General features: G+C 34.8%; 2 protein-coding genes across 2 annotated transcripts in view; one reads left to right on the forward strand and one right to left on the reverse strand.

Annotated features, from left to right (window-relative positions):
• The window catches only part of LOC128211228 (spermine oxidase-like), a 60,546-nt gene extending 53,425 nt beyond the window's left edge, over positions 1 to 7,121 (forward strand). The window contains exon 5 of the mRNA XM_052915780.1: positions 1,458 to 7,121. Within this exon, the coding sequence (XP_052771740.1) occupies positions 1,458 to 1,589 (132 nt within the window). The 3' untranslated portion in view covers positions 1,590 to 7,121. The remainder of the gene's footprint in view (positions 1 to 1,457) is intronic.
• Positions 7,122 to 9,307: 2,186 nt separating this feature from the next.
• On the reverse strand, positions 9,308 to 22,909 carry LOC128211818 (uroporphyrinogen-III synthase-like). Its single transcript, XM_052916893.1, has 9 exons — positions 22,822 to 22,909; positions 18,049 to 18,153; positions 17,610 to 17,781; positions 16,900 to 16,983; positions 14,963 to 15,037; positions 14,520 to 14,603; positions 13,809 to 13,894; positions 12,709 to 12,807; positions 9,308 to 12,086 (listed from the first exon to the last, which is right to left on the reverse strand). Exons 1-9 carry the CDS (start codon positions 22,822 to 22,824, stop codon positions 11,970 to 11,972), a joined length of 825 nt encoding a protein of 274 aa, XP_052772853.1. The 5' UTR covers positions 22,825 to 22,909; the 3' UTR covers positions 9,308 to 11,969.

Genomic DNA, 22,909 nt, shown 5'->3' on the forward strand with positions numbered 1-22,909 from the left:
TTTGACATAAAGAGACCAAACTTGGTATTATTACATCGTTATTGTATTCTAAGTCAAAGCGGCGTAGTTGAGCGCGCTGTCTTACGACGGCTCTTGTTTCTTAATACTGATTCAAATTTTGTTGCAGACGTCTTAGACTTAATGTGATTTCTCCACATTAAATCTCTATTTTTCATGTTATCAGATAATTAGTATTGAATTAAAGTGAATTAAACTGGGACAACAGGAAGATACCAATCACTGGATAGTGTTATGTTTATATGGAACTATCACTGGTTTTACAGCAGAATTATCACTGGTTTTGCATGACATGGGGAATTATCATTGGTTTTACATGACATTCAGAAAGTTTGGAAGAAAATAGGGCTTCATGTTGATGATTTCATGACCACAGGCACAGGTTGATGACCTCTGACTATATTAAGTAGTTTGGTATAAGTTTGTATGCAGCGGCCAAATGTGACGACTTTCAGTTAAGAAAAGATGAGAGGATTGGCAAAATATACCCATAGCAGACTTGAGTATTTTCCTCATTAATTTCGGCAGATTGTCTGCAAGTCCAGTCTGATACTGTGGTATTTGGCAATATTCACATCCATGGTTCCATCCTGTATGTAGGGAATAAATAACTGTCAGTACACACATCAAGCAGGGCTTGATACTTATTATTGAAAAAGCCTTCCATAGATTCGCACATTCAGTATACACATCAATAGGCTAGATACTTAGTAATGAAAAAGCCTTTGATAAATGGCACATTTGTAATAAAAGTCAGAAGGCTTCCACAACTTGTATGCTTTTCATCAGTTTGGGGTTATTCTGTGGTACGAAATGTATGTTTTTGGTGCAAGCATGGTTCATTCACCAGTTGAATGAACCACCAACTGCGCACAAGATACTAGGATGCAGGCAAGCTGATCAATGCATGAGCACTGAAAGGCAAATAACACTGGTAATAAAAACTTCCCTGTCCAAAATCCAGTCCAAATAGCTTTTCACTAAAGGGAGAGAACTAATCCTGCTTCAACATTTTCAGAAAAATAGGACAGTTCATCATAATTATGTTATGAATGCATAACTATCTCTTGCCAAACTTATAAAAGAAGAAGGTTTATAAACCTTTATAATTGAACCTTTCATGATACAGTTTTTTTTCTAATTATTATTGTTGCACAGAATAAAATAGTTATACTTAAAATCTCAACAACTGTTATTAAAGCATTGTGAAGACATTAGCTTTCTACTTATGTTTTATTAATGTTGTAAAACGTATAAAACTGGTTGTAGTTTTGGTTTGGTCAAATGGTCAGTGATTGGTGAATATTTATACAATAAGTAAAACAATCATGCCATTGTTAATTGCGCAACCTAGATTAAAGATCATACCAAGTTGTATACATGTTGGCTGCAGGTGTGTAATACAGATAATCATTCTATATTATCTTCCTTTGTTTCAGCCTGTAGTACAGTTCGCTGGCGAGGCTACCCACCCCTCGTTTTACTCCACGACCCATGGCGCGCTGTTGACGGGCCACCGAGAGGCAAAACGCATTCTGGACTTATACAAAGTACCTTACGCCAAGGAATGATGACAGTTTCTTCTAGAGAACTTTAGAACCACTCTTGACGATATAACATGTGTTATTGTTTGTATCGCAGCCAAGTGGCTTATCAGATTATGATGTTATAATGCTTTGAAGTCGTTCTGACTTTCTATTGGCAAAATGTACACTTTGGTGTCTTTCCCGCGTGAGAATCATTTCCATAATAAATGGTATTATTATATTGTTATTATTTGATATGAAATGAATTTTAAATGCGATTTTAAAGATATGATATTAGATCTGTTGATGCTGTGCAAATATCATTTAAAACTTGTTTGATGTGCATAAATATTATTACTCTGTGTATTTCTATAAATGTACTGATTTATAATCTGTCATTATATTTATCCGAAAACTTTTCTTCTATGTGGTTAAGATAACTAAGATATATATATATATATATATTGATTGTAGCAAAAAACAACCTTTAAGCATATTTTCTTCTAAGCTATTAATCTGGTTGGCAGGGTTTTCTCGTGATTTAAGATGGTGCCATCTTTGATTGTAGTACAAATGTATTATATATTGCCCATCTTACCATCTTTGATGAGAAAGAAGGCCAAGGATTCATTTCTTTTATATTTAGAGACTGATTAGGAGTAGCAGGTAAATAAAAGAAGAAGTCTGGAGTAAATTCTTATGTGTACATGTAGTTTAAGTTAAAGTTGTTTCTCATGATAATCATTTAATTATCCACTTTAACATGCATAGTCCAAACACAGTCCGGATTTCTTCTATTTTGCAGCTTAATATGTGATTTCTTGTACATATCAGAAATTACACTGCTAATGAATGAACTCCATGATGTTTCCCACAACATCTGTGTCATTCAAGAACTGCTTTCTTTCACATTTGTTGACTGTTTTTTCTAAAACATATATTCTGGGATATGTAATGTTTGATAGAAAAGCCAGGGTTCTATATTGTTTTGAATACAATTATTGTATCTGTTTAAACATAGATTATTATAAAAAAAATATCATTAAGTTACATTTGCCAGAAAATAATTTAGTAATTTTTTGTCGTGTATTTCACAAGTGATTAGTAACTAGTTGATACTGTTTTTTTTTGTAAATTGTTATAACTTAAAGCTGCACTCTCACAGATTGACAGTTTTCACATTTTTTTAAGGTTTTGTCTGGCTGATTTTGGTGTCAATGCCTTCAATCAGTCATATAAGATAACCTACTCAAGAACAGATCTCAATTGTTTTGGAATTTTCATTTTTCTTATAGCGTTAGTAATGCTTTTAGCCATAAAATATCATTTTTTGAACATAAATATGAACAACTGCGATTTTTTTGTTTGTTAGCAGTCTTATATCACTGGTTTCTAGACATTAGACAAATATTGGCTTATTCAAAGACAACAAATATAAAAAGTCGTCAAAACTGTCAATCTGTGAGAGTGCAGCTTTAATGTGTCCTACGTACAAACAAGCACAAATTGGCAAAAATGTTGAAGTTGGATACCTAGTGACCCCATGTCATTTAGATATCATTTAAAAGGGTTGTGTGTACTGTTTACTGAAATGCAAAATAAGTGACCGAAAATACATAACAGATAAATTATGGCTGTTTGTATTTTTGTTCTCTGTTTTGAAAAAGGAAGTGGAATGAGTAATGTTTCAAGGTCAACTAGAATATTTGCAATATTTTTATCAGTGTACTATTAACAATCTTTCTGTGCACATTAAACCCTTTCAAATGACAGCCCAATAATGTTGGGATACCGAGGCATCAACATTTTACATTTGATTCTCATGGTATGAAATGTGAACATCCAAATTCCCATTGAATCATGCTTGAATTGTCACTTAGTATGAACATATTTTGTAGCAAATGTGAATTTTATAGGTGAAAAATTAAGATATAAAAACTAACACAGGGTGAATGTATGCTGTCATGACCGTAAAACATTAAAAGTGCAGAGCAAAGTCTTGGTCTAGTAAAGCCTGAGATTGATCTTAATAGTGGAGCAGTCAATTGTAACCACGCCCACCCTAGGTCCAGGGTATAGTAAAATCCCCGCCGAATGCCCACGCACCCTAGGAACAGCCTAGGTAAGGCCTATCCCCCGCTATTTTTGGCTCGAAAACAAAACCACCGCATCCACTTGGCACTGCGGGCAACCTGAAAGGTAAAAACATGGCCCATTTCCCCCACTATCCCCCTGGACTTGGGGTTGCCGTGGTTACAATTGCCTTGTGCATAATTATGATGGCATTACCCTATGCATTTTTCATGTACAATGTTGGTTATATTGTTCAGGTAAGAGTAAATCGAGGGGTGAAAGCGAAAAGGTTCTATCTGCTTCTTTATTTAATGTCACTTAGAACCTTTTCGCTTTCACCCCTCGAAATGTTTTTGTATCTTTACAGCAAGATTTGTTCTTATCAAGGACCTATATTGTGGATAAAACATGTCAGTCCAAGTGTGAGTAACTGAACAGCTCATTAGGTTTATCTGTAAATATTGGTATTTTATCATTATTTATTAATGTCATGTAAGCATGAAAAGCTGCATTACAACATTTGCTTCAGCAAACCTTTTTTAACTATTCGCGTCAAGTATTGATATTTGGAAGTAAAACCTTAAAATTGATATGCATGGCACATATTGATATTTTTCATACATAATTTTTTCTATCAAAATAATAAGTTTAAAGAATGCCCTTTTATTCATAGAATAACATGAATGGTCAATCATGATATCAAAATGATGACCACTCACCAAGCTTTCTATATACAAAAAGTATGGCGTTATTTCATGACTGTGGTGTTATTTCATGATCTTGATGTTATTTCATGATTGGGATGTTATTTCATGATTGTGACGTTATTTCATGATCGTGCCGTTATTTCATACTTGTGACGTTATTTCATGATTGTGACGTTATTTCATGATTGTGACATTATTTCATGATCGTGACGTTATTTCATGATTGTGATGTTATTTAAGGAATGAATTGCGGGCTTGATGTCATTATCGGGGTATGAACGCAATTGGGCTGGTCAAAATGTGTGGAGTCCGAAGGACTCCACGAGTACTTTGACCAGCCCAATTGATTGATGAACGCAATTGCCGGATTGACGTTCATTTAAGGAATGGAAGTTGAGGTGTAAATATTTCATGATTGTGACGTTATTTCATGATCGTGATGATATATTTCATGATTGTGATGACATCTAGGATATGAATAAATTTATCATTGTGCTAAACCAAGGACACAATGCAGAAAGTTATAAATGGCAATTTTTTTTTGTTTTTATCACAATATAAGAGCTGTAACATTTTAAGAAAGTCTGCAGAAACATTCATTATTCATTATTAAGCTGCAGATTTGTGCTTGTGTTAATGTTTTCTTACACCATTTATTTGTGTAAAAATGATTATGCAATGGTCAAGTGCATCCAGTATACACATAAAATAGGCTGATGACATTTCGACCATATGAATATCAGAGTTTACCTGCCACCACCCATTGCTTTGCATCAGTGTACATATTCCATTGATTTGTGCATTAACGAATACATGCATGTTGAAAAAAACTCATGTATATGGTTTAAAGCTGAAAATTTGCAATATCTGTGTGTCTTAATTTTTTTGTGGATTTTTCAGAAAGCTTAATTTCACTGAAAGATTCATTCGTGATTTGCTTTGTTTCTGATTGAACTTCTGATTTATATGCATCATTTAATACTGTAGGCATATTGTGTGTTTCATTAATTTTTTTCATTTACATCAGGATTTATGAAATATGCATCAAGTGCTAAAATGTTTTTCACAGCCTTTTATTAGCACTACTATGAACATTTTTATGAAGAATGAATTTTATATTGATATAATTTTTGTTGTTGCATCATAATATCGGATTAAGTTCGTAATAATATGTGTAGGTAGTGTGTCCTGGTATTAATTAACGTCTGTGTGTATTCACAGTTAAACTGCGACAAGCCGGGATTGTAGTTATTTTTCGAACATCATTTTTTCTGTTTTTAGCTTCGTGTCAAATATGTTTTACATATAAGAACTGTAAATAAACTCAAGTATGTCTAACTGAACTAAACATGTCACGCCATAGGCCCTCTCATTCTGTTTGTAATTACTGAAAATGATGACGTGATATTGCCCACTTATTTCCTGGTTAAGATGAGACCTATTTCTGTGTGTCGTGGTTTATTTTGGAGGACGAAAGGAAGCACAACTTGCCACTTCCCGATGGGTTTTTGTCAGGAATATTTAACATGAATATTGGTGTTTGATGTGATGTTGTTGTTTTCCTTAGTTTACATCTCCCCTCTAGCAGGGCTAGCTTTTCTAAGCCACTATAGTCAAATCTTTAACTCATTCATCAATCTCATCTTATTTATGGTTTGAAAATTATTTTAAGGGCAGAACCCATCACAGTTGCTACTCCTGCTTGTATATTGAGTTACAGCTGTTGAGTGCCGAGTCCTTGATTCATGTAATGAGTGCTTGTCCAATTATATGGCTTTTTTAAGTATTGTCATGGTTCAGATGTTCCTTAGTTCATGAATGATATTCAATATATGTCTTTAATTCTATTTTTCAGGGATTCATTAGTCCAGCATTAATCCTGAAGTAAGGATTGGGATCTATAAGTTAAAGACTATTGTACAGTTGTAATGATTGGTCATTTGCCTCAAAAACAGTAGCAGGTACCATAAAATGGATAAAAATGGCTTTTGAAACAATTTCAAAAGGGGTCTTAGCCCCTTTCCCCTTCTCTTGGTATGAATCTATCACACTCCAGCATACCCGGCTATTTGTCAAGATTTTCCAGTTATCAGCTGTTAAAAAATCCTGATTTTTAGAATTTAGACATAATCTGATCTAGTCCTTACTAGACGTACACATATTTTGGAAGCTATTTATTTTTTTACGCATTTTTGTGTTTTGTAGCAAGCATGCGTCTGAAGTGTATATTAGCTCCTAAAACTTGAAGATTCCTTTAAACGAAAGAATTCCATATATGTGCATAACTCACAACCTAAATCAAGAATAAATCCCAGAATTCCACTAAAAATGTGCTGTCAAAGTGTATGTAGTAGAAGTGTGTATGATGTACCTCATTTATAATCCAGAAGTTTCCTTTCAACAAAATGTTTTAATCATTTTAATGTTTGTTTTACTCTCTTAAGAAGTATAGTTTTGACATTCATGTTGCATATATGTTTTTAATGCATGTATATATTATGGATACATGCATATTGGTGGATGTCTACGTCTTTGTGTTTATATAACATACAAAAAAAAAATGTGTATAGAAAATATTTATCTTTGTTTTGTTGATACATTGAACATTATTTTAGGGAGTTTTATTTGTTGCATATGCGTAGAATATGTTGACGGGACGGATAGAGAAATGTTTAGTCTATGAAGGTATAGTTTTACATTACTAATATCCTATGTGTGTAACTCTGACTGCGTTTTAAACATGTTGTACTATTATAATTGGATAGACATCAGAAAATAAACCATATACATAACAAGAGTTGAGCTTCTTTATTTGTTGAAATTGAGTTGATGATAACAGAGTTTTGTTGATTGGTGTTAGAAAATTGGGGACTTGATTGTATTGTGTAATGGACTGCACATGATTGCTGGTGATCAAACCTTTTCCCCCGGGCAACATTGACTGATGCTGACTTTATTGTGTCGCTATAACAGCTACCTTTACTTGTAGGCAGTTTTAAATTCTGCTTTAACAAATTAAATATATAGATGAAATCACTGAAATATGACAGACGAAGTCTGTGATTGAATATATATGGCAACACATGTTATAGTTATTACCAATATGTTACCGATATGTTCATGCGCTCCCCATTTAGTCTGGACAAACTAATAAAGCTATTATGTCAATAGGACCATGCTCAAATGTCCAGGTGGACATGTTTATTTAATGGCAACTACTAGGGAGAGTTGAGTTCGCAGAGTGCTGTTTGGTTTGACAGATACTGTTTGTCCATACACTGCTCTCCTTTCTGTTATATTGACTGCTATACAAGGGCAGATGTTAAGTTAAGGACAGGCTTTGTATTTTTAAATATCAGTAAAGTTATGTAATGTTGATCTAATTTTTCACCTGTTTCGGATCATTTAAGAAACAGATATGTATATTTGACAATATTGTATTCTTTCAACATTGTTAAGTAGACTTACGGTATGGAACACTAAGCACATTGAACATATTTTGGTAATACTTTTAATATAGTTTGAATGTTACAAAATTCATATGGATTGTTACTCAATATAAATTATACTGAATAACCCACATAGCTCTTTAAACATTGTACAAAATTTGAATGCTAGTTACCTGTATAAGAACATTATGGTAATATTGAGAAACTCTTGGGCATAAATAGCAATGTTAAAACCTTGAAATTGACATGAAACACAGAGACAAAATCCTGGGCGTGAAACGTTTGGCGGTTTATTGTTAACACTCCCCTTACACTGGATCATTTTTACATTTGATAGGGATGTGCATACCGGTATGTTTTCTCCAAATTAGGAGGAAATCACATCCAATTCTGGTGTAAAAAAAAGGTTCCTAGCCTTGAATCTTTTAATGCGCCTTAGATGGTTGTCGCAAGTGTTGCTGAACCACAATTTTAGCCAATCTTTTTTATAAGTTCCATAATTTAAGAAAAGACACAATCAGATAAATCATAGCAAAAATATTGGCAGATTAAGTGTTTGAAATAAATAACATTTTTACGGTGTGGTGCCGCCATGTGCAACAATGTGTGGTTATTGAAAACTACACATAGTAAGGCTTTCAATCAACATTTTTAAATGATATTTTCAACACTTCTTCACAATCTTTAGAATGACATGTTATATTAGTTTACATTTATAATTGGTGAAATGAATTTGAGATATTAGTTTACATTTATAATTGGTGAAATGAATTTGAGATATTAGTTTACATTTATAATTGGTGAAATGAATTTGAGATATTAGTTTACATTTATAATTGGTGAAATGAATTTGCTCCTCTCCACAAACTTTAAGAACAGCCCTTGTGCATATGAATGACTCCTCGTCTTCTAGTCCTTACTTTTGTCTTAGTAAGACATAGGATTTTATTTAAACTTGACAGATTCATAGTCAAGATTTTGAAGTGTGCTACAGGTAATATTCATATAGCTATTAGGTCAAGGTCACATTTGGAGGTCATTGCAAACTGAGGGATTTCATAGTGGTGTGGGGTATTTCAGTCCAAACAACTATGTCACTATTAAAAGGAATTTCAATCAAAATTCACAGAATTGTAAGGCAACAATGGAAGATGTTTGGCATGTTACACAATTTTTATGGTAGCCATTTTTTACACAATTGTCATAAATTTCTTTGGGAAGTTTTAAACTAATTTGTCTGACAAGCCCCATCTGGGTGCATATTAGTCTCCAAACACTGACAGCATTTGTTTCAGTCTTAATGTGGCTACACTAAATTCACACTTGCATAAATTAATTTTTCAATCACAATTACAAATACTGTGACATTAACAGTGAGACATGCGTCCGCAGGTTGTCAAATTACGCAAAAAAATGTCCATTGGCTTGGAAAATTTGATTAAATTTATCATTATTTTAGCTCACATGACTGCAGGCATTTCATGTGGTATATGATACGTGATTGGACAAACAACAAATTTTGTTATACGTTTCTGTTTATTCCTGAGCAAACATTTTTAACAACTTGGCAGTGAGGTTATAATGAGGGAGTCACTCCCAGCTTTTGGTGTACCGAAGTCCAGGCCATTTTTAGTGGTATAAGAAATATCAAGGTTTGGTAAGCCAGATTCCACCAATAGACCAAACTGGAGTCAGATTCCAATAGAAATATTAGCTGCAGCAAACACTAAGGACAGTTATTACATGATATTAAAATAAACCATCAATGATTGGAATAAGAGCAATTATGGAAAACAGGCACGTTGACCTGTCTATTTATAGGCCGAAAAGAGTTCATCATTTGATGGCATAATTAAACTGGAAAAATCATTTAAAAAAATGCCATAATGAAATGTCTATTTATAGACTGGAAACAGTTTATCACATGATATCATAATATATCATGCCGTATCATGTAATAAAACAGTTATTAACTTATAAGCTGTAAAATATGCACTTCATAATTATTGCCGGGGAAATCATTATTCTATTGCCTCAGTCATTAATGAAGTATTGTTCAACATGACAGCATATATCCCAGCTAATAAGTAAATAATAGTATAATATACAATAATTTAACAAATAAATCATCATTGAGGAATACATGCAGAATGTTAATGTTTAATAACTGATTAATTGAAGACATGACCAGAGCAGATAAGATAATACATAACATAAACAACAACCATGTAGTATTTGAAGGTCACGGTGCTAAGTGTCAACCTGTCCGAGGTAAATGCCGTCAACCTAGGCGAAATATCTATTTTATTATACCGAACAAAAACTGTAGAATATAAAGTATTTGATTAAAATTCACATGTAAATCATGAGATTTTTTTTTGAAATTGCAATATTTATTGGCTGGTAAACAAAGTGCTCAGGTGTTACAGACTACCGGTATTAGGTAAAATACTATCAGTAAATCCAGTAATCCTAGCGTAATTCGACTTTCATAATTATGTTCTATAGAAGTGTATTATAATAAGTGTCTGTTAAGGTGGCAATGCCAGTTTTATTATTCATAACTTCACATAAAAAAAACAATATGGCAGAATTTTTCTGGTGTATTGTCAATTTCATGACATGAAAGGGTAACAGTGTGGCAGAGGGCTATAGTGTGCGGCCATAGTAAAAAATATTGCCCTGGCGTTTAAATTATATGTTCTATAGAGGTGAGGTATAATAATAATATATAAATTCTGGTCCAAAATTTAGCAGTATTCTAGATTTCAGATGTGAGGGAATGGATGCCTCTGCCAATCAGTTACACATAATCTTATAACAATAACAATACAGCAATGTGGATAATGTTAAAATATAATAAATAATGCTTCTATATCACTAATTACCCATTAGGGAATATAACTGTACAAATCCAATAATCATGAACAAAATGTAAAACGAGGGATAAACAATATTATTGTTTATCCCTCGTTTTACATTTTGTTTATGATTATTGGATTTTTTTATTTTTTTTTAATTCCAGGGGATATGAATCCCCCGGCAGGGGACCAGGGGATGGGTCGAAATTCCGGGAGATTTTTCCCCCCACCAGGGGATATGGCATGTATGCAATAATAATAATAATAATAATAATAATAATAATAATAATAGCTATAATAACAATTATTGTTATATGAAATATTATCCCAAAATATTAACATTTCATGACAGAATATTACATAAAAACCATTTTTGTGTTTTTTGGGAATGAGGATATGTCTGAAGGCCCCAATACATGCGATGCAGCTCTATATTGTTATAGGAAATATGATCACAAAACATTAACATCACATCATAGAATATTATATGACAATAGTAAGAGTTTTATGGATTTTTTGTATTTCACTCATCACTTATACAAACATTTGAGCCTCTCATAGTTTATTTATCCCGATATTTTTGTTCTAATCAATGGACAAAGCTTATTACCACAACACTGATATGCTTGTAAACAAATTAATCTACAACCAGAATTGTTCAGGGCCTCAAGTGAGCTGCAAATATGATTATGGAACTAAGGCATCTAACAATGAGAACTATGCATAAATTTTTCATACCCTATAGGCAGAAACCCATTCTCATTGAATATTGTCTTTTAAGGCAGAAGTAATGATTTATAGGGTTAACTTGTTTTCTGGCATTAATCTTGCAAGTCCAGATCTGTAAAGCACACACGTTCATGTGTTAAAGTGAAAGGTTTGTGCCTGAGTGTAAAAATAAGATACAAAAAATAATCCTTTCACATTCATATTTCTTTTGTAATTAAAGTTTGAATGAAATTACATGTAAATAATTATTTCTCCAATTGAGTGGTTAATGGGAAACCTCACTTACTGAAGGCTTTACTTCATTTAGGTTCCAATTAAAGTTTATGGACAATCATACTGACTCTAAAATGAATAATTTAGATGTCTTTGTAACAAACAATACTCATTAACTTCTAAAAGTACATGTATGACTAATATACATAAAACTTAATAAAACCTCTCAGAACCAGTAAGCAGTAAACAATAAAAGGAAACACCAAAACAGTAAATATCAAATTTAAGAAATTTATACTACACAAGTATAGTACACTTATTTCTGATTAAAATTGCAATTAACCCAAAGTCATAAAATCATAAAAGCACATATACAGCCTATGGATAGTGTCATCATTTGGTTGACATGGCAGCCAGGACACCTGCTGGGTTTGGGTTCAAGGCCGTTCCATGTACTGGAATCTCGAGCTTGGTAAGTTCACTCTGTGTGCTCGGCCCTATGGCTATAATCTGCAAGAAAAAAAAAACGCACTTCACTATCATCAACAAATATACTCTGATTTGTGTGTCATCTGCTGTTATATGCTGGTTGCCATGGTAGCAAGGACACCTGTTGTTTGGGGTCAAGGTTGCCCAATTTGATGAGTTCACCCTGCATACTTTGACTAGCTGGCACATACAGGGATTTTTGACATGTTTTTGAATAAATCTCATCTCTGTTCCAGGGACATGTGTCAAATCCGATGGGTTGGGGATGTTCTAGGCATTGAAAATCCTGACAAGTCTATTTCTCTGTTTACAGTTCCACTGTGCGTGTCTTAATCCCACCTGGAAATCACCAACTGTATTAAGTCCCCTATTAGCCTGCCAACCCACCTTAATTCCTTAGTGGGTAAAACATTAATAGATGCATTATATCTACACCAAATAGATTTTTGCAGGGTCAGATTTCATGAGGCATTTATTAAATTATTTGAAGCAGACGTTATAAAAAAAACTAAAGCATGACATTTTAATCATGAGGTACTCTCATATTTCTTTTCATACCTCTATTCTAACATACAAACACAGAATTCTCTAGCCGGTGATCTTCAATCCTTTAACATTTATGGAACCTTTATGTATTACATACCTTTGAATGTTTCAATGGAAGTGTGTCATCTTGTAGGAGATCTAAGGTGTACTGGACCCCTGATGGACTGAAGTACACAATGTAGTCTGGTGCCACTTTCTGCAGAAGAGCCATACAAACAGGAGTTTAATACAGTGGGTATTGCTTTGGTAAATATCTAGTACATGTACATGTTCATCAATTATGCATACTTTTTAGAAAATAAATTGAGAAAGTACTGTTGCACTATGTTTTTTTTTATAAAGCATTACTTATTTTGTCAGAGGACTTTAACTATAAGTATCTTCCATGGCCGAGAGTGGACGGAAAGTTCGTCCCGACCCGAGCGTAGGGTGTTTTGCAGAAACGAGGTTTACCGACGACAGTCTTCAACAGGGAGGGTAATTACAATGTAATGACCATTAATAAGGAGTTCCATACAGGTTCTTGTTTTATCTTAGCCCGTGGGAGATGGTTAAATGTTTGGATCTTCTTATCTGAGGTAGGTAAAAAAGGATTCTGAATTTATTGATAATTTCTAAAAGTCAGGGCAATAACTCTTGAGTGAATCAGCAATATCGCTGGTTATTGAACTTGTTGGAATTATTATGCCAATACATGTTGTGGCCAAATTTGGTGATGATTGTACAAAGGCTTCTAACGTTATTGATCAGACAAGACTGATCTGAGGACATTTCTATAATTAAAGGGTGAAAACTATTTACTGACTAGAGCGATATCAATGGTTATACTACTTGTCTTAGATATAAGGTCAATACTGATTCTGACCAATTTGGTGATGATTGGACAAAATTTTCTAAAGTTATTGAGTGGTCAACATACTTGATGTTGCCCTCCTTCCAGCCCACCTGCCCGTTTGCTATAGGTAAAACTATAATATGTTCCATTATATTACCGGGCGTATAAAAATAATCTGAGACACGTCATAATATAAAAAAAATCTAATTCAATTTGTACGGGAAATATGTTAGTAAGCTGACCATAGGCTCAAATGCTCGCTTTACTTACAAATTTCTTGAGCTTGTTGAATAACATTTTGATTGATATGATGATTCGTGTCAGATCCTATATATCAAGTGTGAACCTAAACCAAGCCTTACCTGTGTGTGTACAAGCTGTTCCACAGACTCCCGAATACAGCGGCTCTTCACAGTCTCATACACCGTAACCTCTGACAGCGTGAAACCTGCCAATAGTTAGAGGTATACATGATATACCTGTATATTGTATGTCCTAATTGTGAGTGTGTCACAATACAAAGTTATAAGGTATTAAGGTAGGTTTCAAGGTAAATATAAGCTATATTAAAGTAAGAATTTATCATTGACATTGTACAGAGTAACCATCTAGAAATTAACATGCTAGAAAATATAGTAATTGCAATGTATATGGCTATGTGCTACACTCACTCTGCCCATTCTTAATCATTAAGAATTTACTTCATGGCATCTTACTATTACTTAATGACTTCAGTAGTTGCAAACTCAATGCAGTGTTACTTCCTTTACAGTACCGAAACCACTGCCACCATATAAATCACGTGACCATAGATATTTTGTAAATCATCTTTAATCTATTATTTTTTTGTATTTTATCCTGAATAATTGTGAATAATGGAAATTTTATAATAACATTCATAAAATAAGAATAGAAAAAATAAAAAAAAGAAGTTTATATAAAGTTTATATAGCTGAAACCCAGCTATATTCTCTCATGGTGGCAGAGATGTTTTCTGCTTGTCAGGGGAGATCACTGCGTCGGAGATTGAGGTAGTGGGTGCAGAAACTATTTCATATTCCAAACAGGCATACCAGCATTCCTAAGCTTGGTGGGCAGAGTGTCTCGTTTTAAACTGCCACATGGGTACAGAAATGGTTTGTCCCTCTCCTGTATCTCTAAATAGGATAAAACAACAACCTCATTTACAGCAAAACTATGGCATGGCAAGATATATTACTTGACTGGCATTAATCTTGGTATAATACTTTGTACACATTAGTTTAATACACAAGAAAAGGTGTAATTTGTTAAGACCTATAATGAAGTATATTTGAATAATAGCTATGGTGACTTTATGACCTATGAAACATACAATAATAGTTACTATGGTAACAAGCCTTAATCATTACTAAGGAACACCATTTTTTTAAATTAAGAGAAATATATACCGATAATGCTGAATTATCAGAGAAATTAATAATGATATACTTATAACAAGAAAAGTTTGACATAAACACTAAGAAGACAAGCTTACTATTTATGATGAGATCAGAGAGCTTCTCAGCATTTCCACTTTTATCTCCATCTGGTTCAAACCCCAGTTTTCTGGCTAAAAAAGGGCAGAGCATGTCAAATGATGTGACTACATTTCTTAGGGGACAACAATCATCTTTTCCCTTTGACAAAGTCATAGTATTATATAACCCTGGTTGAAAGGGGGTTGTATTCTATATACTATGCATGACTCCATTTCAGCCTTATGAAAGTAGTACATTTTCTTGCATATTATTTGTTAAAAACAAATGACAAATATGGTACCCCGGAAAGGCCTCGATGGACAGATAGCAATTAGTATTCAGGCCTATATGGACAAAAAGCCTTCAGCATCTAACAAATTTTCTTAATGGCTTTCCCATGCAGTTTGGAAAAATTGATTTCTAACCTATTTTTAAAGAGCAAAGTATGAACACTAAGGTGATAAGTCACTGTAAGATGGATTGGATATCAACAGATTTCTGTTCTTCTTTTAGGCAAAATGTATGTGAATTCATTGATATAGGTATTTTAGACAGAATTAAAGTTTACATGATAACATAGAAAAGAACTGTCACATAATACATTCATCTTAATAATAGGACACCAAGTTTGGTGATAAGTGGTTGTACGTTTAAAGCAAAATGAAGAGACACTTTAAATTCAGTTTTTACTAGTTCAAGGGTCCTAACTCTGGAGAGTCTGATGCGACATTGCTGGTTATCAGAATTGACCAAGATTTTCTGCCCATACACTTTTTGACCAAATTTGGTGATGACTTGACAAAGACTTCTAAAGTTGTAGATCGAGTGACTATGCAAGACGGTTGGTTATCAAACTTGTCCAAGATATTACACACATACTCAATTTGGTGATAATTGGACAAAAGTTTCTAAAATTATTGATTGGACAAGACCAATTTTAGATAATTATCTAAAAACATATTATAATTATAAATCTTGAGTGACTAATGCAATATGACTGGTTATAGAAGTTGTCTGACGTATTATGCCCATACACATTCTGATCCAATTTGATGATGATTGGACAAAGGCCTCTAAAGTAATAGATTGAACAAGACCAATTTTAGGTTATTTCTGTAATCAAAGGGTGATGAACTCTCGAATGACTCAAGCAATATGGCTTATTATCGAAATGGCTGAGATATATATACAAAATTTGGTGATGACTGGATAAAGGCTTCTAAAGATATTGATCAAACAACATATTGGACAAACACTACCCCGTCTGGTCAAGGCCTGTCCAAGTGACCTTAAACTTTGACCCACTGACCTCAAAAACCAATAGGGGTCATGTGCTGGTTATGACCAACCTGCCTACCAAGTTTGAGGACCAAGGGCACAGTTATGAAAAGCAAATGCCAGTCCATCTGGCCAAGGGCTGCCCAAGTGACCTACTTACCTCAAAAACGAATAGGGGTCATGTGCTGGTCAAGCCAACCTGTCTACCATGGTTAAGGTCCATGAAACCCAGCGTTCTTCAGTTATTGATGGAATACAGATTTTCAACTTGAGGTCAACCATGCCCTTTGACCCATAAATCACAAAGTCAATAGAGTTCATCTGTTTGACATAACTAACATGAGTTCGAGGTACCTGGGACTAAGTGTTCACAAGTTATTGATAGGCAGACAGACAGGTGGTCAGACAAGGATATACTGCACTTGGGGGCATAAAAAACAATACTATTTCCTGAAACATGTTAATCATTAGACATGAGCCTACACACAGAGGGAGGGAGGGAGGGAGGGAGATGGAAATATATATCTTAACATAAAAGCAGTAATATGTTGCATCATGAAAATTTGGCACAAAGTCGATTTGGGGCTAAAAGGAAGATATTGACAGATCTTTATAGAGAGCAAACAGTGATATTTTTCTGAATTGTGGATTCCTGTGGTAACTTTTAAAATAATACCTTCTTTTGCAGTGCTCTCTCCGACCACAAAGCAAGGTAGGTCCAGACACAGTTTTCTTTTCTTCTCTTTGGGACATTCCTCGTCTGGAGTAACAAAACAATGAGGTATTCATCTGGCTGCTGGCAAAATTCACAGAAAAGTTTATTTTTCAAATGTTCTATCAAAGAACATGTCACGTTCCAATACCATTTCCTTATGTAGAGGTGCCAGAGCAGGGGCGGCAGGAATAATCTACAATATTTGTTATTTTAAAGTTGTTTCAAACAATTAATGTCAGTCCTGAAAATGTGTTAAAGCAACATGATTTAAAAAAAAAATTCACGCAACAAAAAGGGGGTCACACCCTGCCAGATTCATCCCAGCCCCAATACAAAATGCTTTCCAGCAGCTCTGTTACAATGTTGCTATCAAGGGCGGGTTCAAAAATTGACATAAGATGCTGGTTGATATTCAACCACTCTATTGAACAATATTGGATAATAAATAATTCATCAATAAATAATATCACATGGTTGTACAATCAAATGGAATACTTTAACCACTTCTGACAAACAACCTCTGACAACCGCACAGGTGGAGTCAGGTTCCTGTTCGTGTTATGTTAATTACTGAAGTAAATATCTTCAATTAGTCTACAGTTAAGTACAATGTATTATGTTACTAAAATCTACTTCTTTTTTTATGGCGTATATGAACAGCATTTATTTACCTTCCATCGATTGCAAGGCCAGACTCACAGCTTCTACAGAGCGCTGACTGGTTAAAACAATTGCCAGAAACTTCTGCCCGTCTAGGAGACTGGTTACCAGTTTGTCAATGTTTTGGAAATGAAATTCCAACACAGAAATACTAAAAGGACTGTAGCTTGCTTCCTTTAATGCCTGTCAGAATGAAAAAGAAACATTTTTATTATTCAAATGATAATCATATATAAAAATAAAAAATACTGTGGCTAAATTTGCTGTACTGAATGTAAATATATTTATATTTAAGAAAGGAAAAATGTTCTGCATGCTTCCTCGGATTTCTGTATCAATTGAATCTAAATAAATTAAAGTAAAAAAATAGGTACTTTGTAAAGTAAGCCATCAAGTTTTGTACTCTGCACTCATTCAATCATTCAAAATGTAATGATAGAAACAAAGCACCTTTTCAAACGGGTCTTCATCTCCATCTTTAGGGGCTCTGAACAGCAATACACTGGGGTTGGTGGTGCACATCTCTGTAGGCCCATCTTCGTCATGGCCAACACTCTGTAAACAATGAAAAACTAAATATTCATTAGAATAATTATATTACATGGTAAATATTTATAAAAATTAATATACAGCTAGGTTACCTGGTACATTAAGGATTCCGTTTTAATAATTTCATATGTTTAGATTTAGTCTGGATAACAAAGAGTTGACCTTGACCTTTGGCCAGTTTTCAATATTGATCTTACCCTTATCCTAAGTCATGCCTCAGTAATGCCGTTCAGCCTATTCAATTGGTTAGCTAAATATACCGGCCAATCTATCTATAATCTTAAATTTAAGTTAAATCTAAGTTAAATCCCAGGACTTTCCCTGTAACAATATGGTATTTTTGTTCTACCATTCCCCTGTTTCTGAGCACTGGGTTCGAGAGCTACCAGAGCTGTTTTAAACATATGGTGTGATGTGGCCCTGTCCTGAATCAACAATTGAGAATAATACCATACCACTAGGGAATGGTTCACTGTACAGTTTACAGTCAAGAAAAGGTCAAAATAAATGAAAAATATGGCCCTGAATAGCTGGCCATTCTGAACAGATTGGACGTCATCCTGCCAATATCATTGCACCACTCAAGATAGCCCAAATCACAGGAATTTGTCTCAATGTCTGGTCTAAAATGAGATTGGTGTTTTGACCACTTACTGACAAAAACAACTATTTCAGTCCTAAATCAGGTCCCCTGACTTGGTATTTTTCCAGCAGAAGATCTGCATGGAACAAGCTACCAAGTACAGTAGGAGAAGCCCCTGACTTGGTACATGTCCCAGGGGATCTGCATGGAACAAGCTACCAGGTACAGTAGGAGAAGCCCCTGACTTGGTACATGTAGCAGGGGGTCTGCATGGAACAAGCTACCAAGTACAGTAGGAGGAGCCCCTGACTTGGTACATGTAGCAGGGGGTCTGCATGGAACAAGCTACCAAGTACAGTAGGAGAAGCCCCTGACTTGGTACATGTCGCAGGGGGTCTGCATGGAACAAGCTACCAGGTACAGAAGGAGAAGCCCCTGACTTGGTACATGTCGCAGGGGGTCTGCATGGAACAAGTAGGAGAAGCCCCTGACTTGGTACATGTTGCAGGGGGTCTGCATGGAGCAAGCTACCAGGTACAGTAGGAGAAGCCCCTGACTTGGTACATGTTGCAGAAGATCTGCATGGAACAAGCTATCAGGTACAGTAGGAGAAGCCCCTGACTTGGTATCTTCCAGCAGAAGATCTGCATGGAACAAGCTACTCGCAACAGTAGGAACAGCCCCTGCCTTGGTATCCTTAAATCAGGGGTCTGCATGGAATAAACTCCCAGCAACAGTAGAAGCCCCAGACTTACCACGTGATTAATTGTGTCATAAATGCTACGCTGGCAATATTTTGCATCGAATGAAGACTTTACACAAAGATAACTTCACTATTTCTTCACCTTTTTAAATGAAACATAGCGCAGTCTACGCCGCTTACGGAGCCCCTCCTTCGTCTTTTTACCAGGGATTGGTTGAGAATTAAGTTTCTTAAAACGCTTCAACAAACTTTTGCACAATACGGCCGTCTGACGGAGCACTGTCAAAACATTATTTTTGTGTTTGATGAAACTAATCACCTTATCAAACTTCGTTAATAAAACGAAGGCAGGGCTCCTTAAGTGGCATAGACTGCTTTTTATTTTATTTTAAATGGTGTCATAAAAGAAAAGTTAGCTTTGATTTAAGTCTTAATTTTAAGCAAAATGTTGCCTTCCGACGTAGCATATATGACATAATTTATCAGGTGGTATAAACAAACTGTATTCCAGTTCTCAAAGATTCGAAAGGGAAGAAGAAATTAGAACATGACTTACTCTGAAATAATAGACGGTCAATACCGGATTCTTTTAATCCATGAATGATCAAAAATTGTAAAAAAATCCGCCCACATACAACTATTTGGACTAGTACTTAACTAGGTCATTCTAAAATGCCGTCCAGGCTTCTTTTTTTTTTAATCGTCCAGGCTAAACAACATTAACAAGGCAGTCCGAAGGTTTTTAGTATATTTTGTTTTTCTCGGAACCTGACTGGTATGTTGAATCTGACCAAAATTGTACACAACCACTGTTGTTTGATCGGTAATCTAAATATTCTTGGATATTTGAACATATTATAAAAGGATATTTGTTAAAGTTTTTCATATTGTGTGTAGTGAAGGTAAGATCAATGTCTAAGTTATTTTGGCTAAAAATAGGAAGGAAAATGAGTCCTTGATTAATAACATCGATGAAATAGCAAGCCTTAAGTATTTTTGATTAAGTGATACATATATATTGTCGTGACGTCAAAACATTGTTTTAAATATATTATCACATTTGTGTCCATTGTTTTATTTAAATATTAAGCTTGTTGCACATAATGAAAATGCTTGGAAGAGTGCCCTAAGTATCAATCTTTGCAACTTGTTTAGCACTTTCAATGAATATTGATATCTTATCCTCTGTTTAGCATTGTCATAATATGGACCCAAAACTTAATGATGGATTACTGGCACAAATTGCAACTGGGTGGAGTTCTTGGATAAATTCAGATATTGTTGCTAAAAGTACATAAAATGTATAAGGTCAATAAATCCAGTAAGAATTGACATGCCTACACTGCTTAATGTAAAAAGCCCAGACACAAGCATGTGAACTATGACCTTTAAATGTCATATGTGACCTTGACCATTGAGGTATTGACCAGGGTGAAGGTAACTGCACATTGTCTCAATGAAGACAACATTTGTACCAAGTAATATGGTAATCCATCAATGCATAAGTAAGTTATAGCACGGACATGAGCATGTGTACTCTGACCTTTAAATGTCTCATGTGACCTTGACCTTTGAGGTACGGACCCGGTCCAAGGTCCCTGCACATCGTCTCAATGAGGACAACATTTGTACCAAGTAATTTGGTAATCCATCAATGCATAAGGAAGTTATAGCGCTGACACGAGCATGTGTACTCTGACCTTTAAATGTCTCTAGTGCCCTTGACCTTTGAGGTATGGACCCGGTTCAAAGTCACTGCACATCATCTTAATGAGGACAACATTTGTACCAAGTAATATGATAAACCATCAATGCATAATTAAATTATAGAGCGGACATGAGCAAGTGTACTCTGACCTTTAAATGTCTCGTGTGACCTTGATCTTTGAGGTATGGACCCGGGTCAAGGTCACTGCACTTTGTCTCAAGGAGGACAACATTTGTACCAAGTAATATGGTGATCCATCAATGCATAATTTAGTCATAGCGCAGACATGAGCACATGTACTCTGACCTTTAAATGCCTCGTGTGACCTTGACCGTTGAGGTATGGACCCGGGTCAAGGTCACTGCACATCGTCTGAATGAGGACAACATTTGTACTAAGTAATATGGTAATCCATCAATGCATAAGTAAGTTATAGCACAGACACAAGCCTGTGTACTGACCTTCAATTGTCTCGTGTGACCTTGACCTTTGAGGTATGGACCCGGGTCAAGGTCACTGCACATCGTCTCAATGAGGATAACATTTGTACCAAGTAATTTGGTAATCCATTAACGCATAAGTAAGTTATAGCGCGGACATGAGCATGTGTACTCTGACCTTTAAATGTCTCGTGTGACCTTGACCTTTGAGGTATGGACCCGGGTCAATGTCACTGCACTTCATCTCAATGAGGATAACATTTATACCAAGTAATTTGGTAATACATTAACGCATAAGTAAGTTATAGCGCGGACATGAGCATGTGTACTCTGACCTTTAAATGTCTTGTGTGACCTTGACCTTTGAGGTATGGACCCGGGTCAAGGTCACTGCACTTCGTCTCAATGAGGACAACATTTGTACCAAGTAATATGGTAATCCATCAATGCATAATTAAGTTATAGCGCGGACATGAGCATGTTTACTTTGACCTTTAAATGTCTCGTGTGACCTTGACCTTTGAGGTATGGACCCGGTTCAAGGTCACTGCACATCGTCTCAATGAGGAAAACATTTGTACCAAGTAAGATGGTAATCCATCCATGCATAAGTAAGTTATAGCCTGGACACGAAATGTTACAGCCAGACGGATGAACGCACGGACTGACAGATGGATGAAGTGCATTCCTATAATCCCCTCCCCACTCTGTGGCGGGGGATTAAAAAAAAGCCTGGACGGCATTTTAGAATGACTAGTACTTGACTATGATTGTCTTGTCAAGAAATGCAAAATAAATCTGTTAAAATTTATTTCCATTTGATAATGTTTTCGGTTTGATATATATATATGCTTGTAATGTGATATGAAATATTAACATTTTTCTTGAAATTGTACAAGAATGAATCTGTATTTGCAACTTACATTAGGAACCTTAATAAACAGATCAATACTCTATGTTTTAAATTAGCTTATCAATGTTGTGATTAATACTGCACCGTACCATGGTATGCATAACATGTCAATAATGATATTGTTGCCAACATATACTATAACAACTTAAAGGGACTAGGTCATGTTTTGTAAAATGCTCTTTTTTATTTTATGAGGAAATAAAGAGTGGCATTTCATTAGGAGGGTTATAACTAAGATACTGAGAGCTGGAACCCTTCAGCAAATATTGATATTTGCTCTAAACATGTGATCTACATAATAAATCAATATAAATTAAAGTATCATACCATCTGTCAAAATTGAGAAAATATTTATCATCAAAATTGCAAATCATTCGTGACACTTCGGTCGTTTTCCATCTATAAAGACAAAGAC

Source organism: Mya arenaria, chromosome 12 (genome assembly GCF_026914265.1).
Source record: "Mya arenaria isolate MELC-2E11 chromosome 12, ASM2691426v1".
Lineage (NCBI taxonomy): Eukaryota > Metazoa > Mollusca > Bivalvia > Myida > Myidae > Mya > Mya arenaria.

What these genes read in the sequence shown, in the direction of transcription:
- LOC128211818 (XM_052916893.1), bottom strand. An exon ending in ATGAAGACCCGTTTGAAAAG is followed by an intron (nt 17,782 to 18,048) that starts GTGCTTTGTTTC and finishes TCATTCTGACAG; the next exon opens with GCATTAAAGGAAGCAAGCTA. An exon ending in CTCTGATCTCATCATAAATA is followed by an intron (nt 14,604 to 14,962) that starts GTAAGCTTGTCT and finishes TATCCTATTTAG; the next exon opens with AGATACAGGAGAGGGACAAA.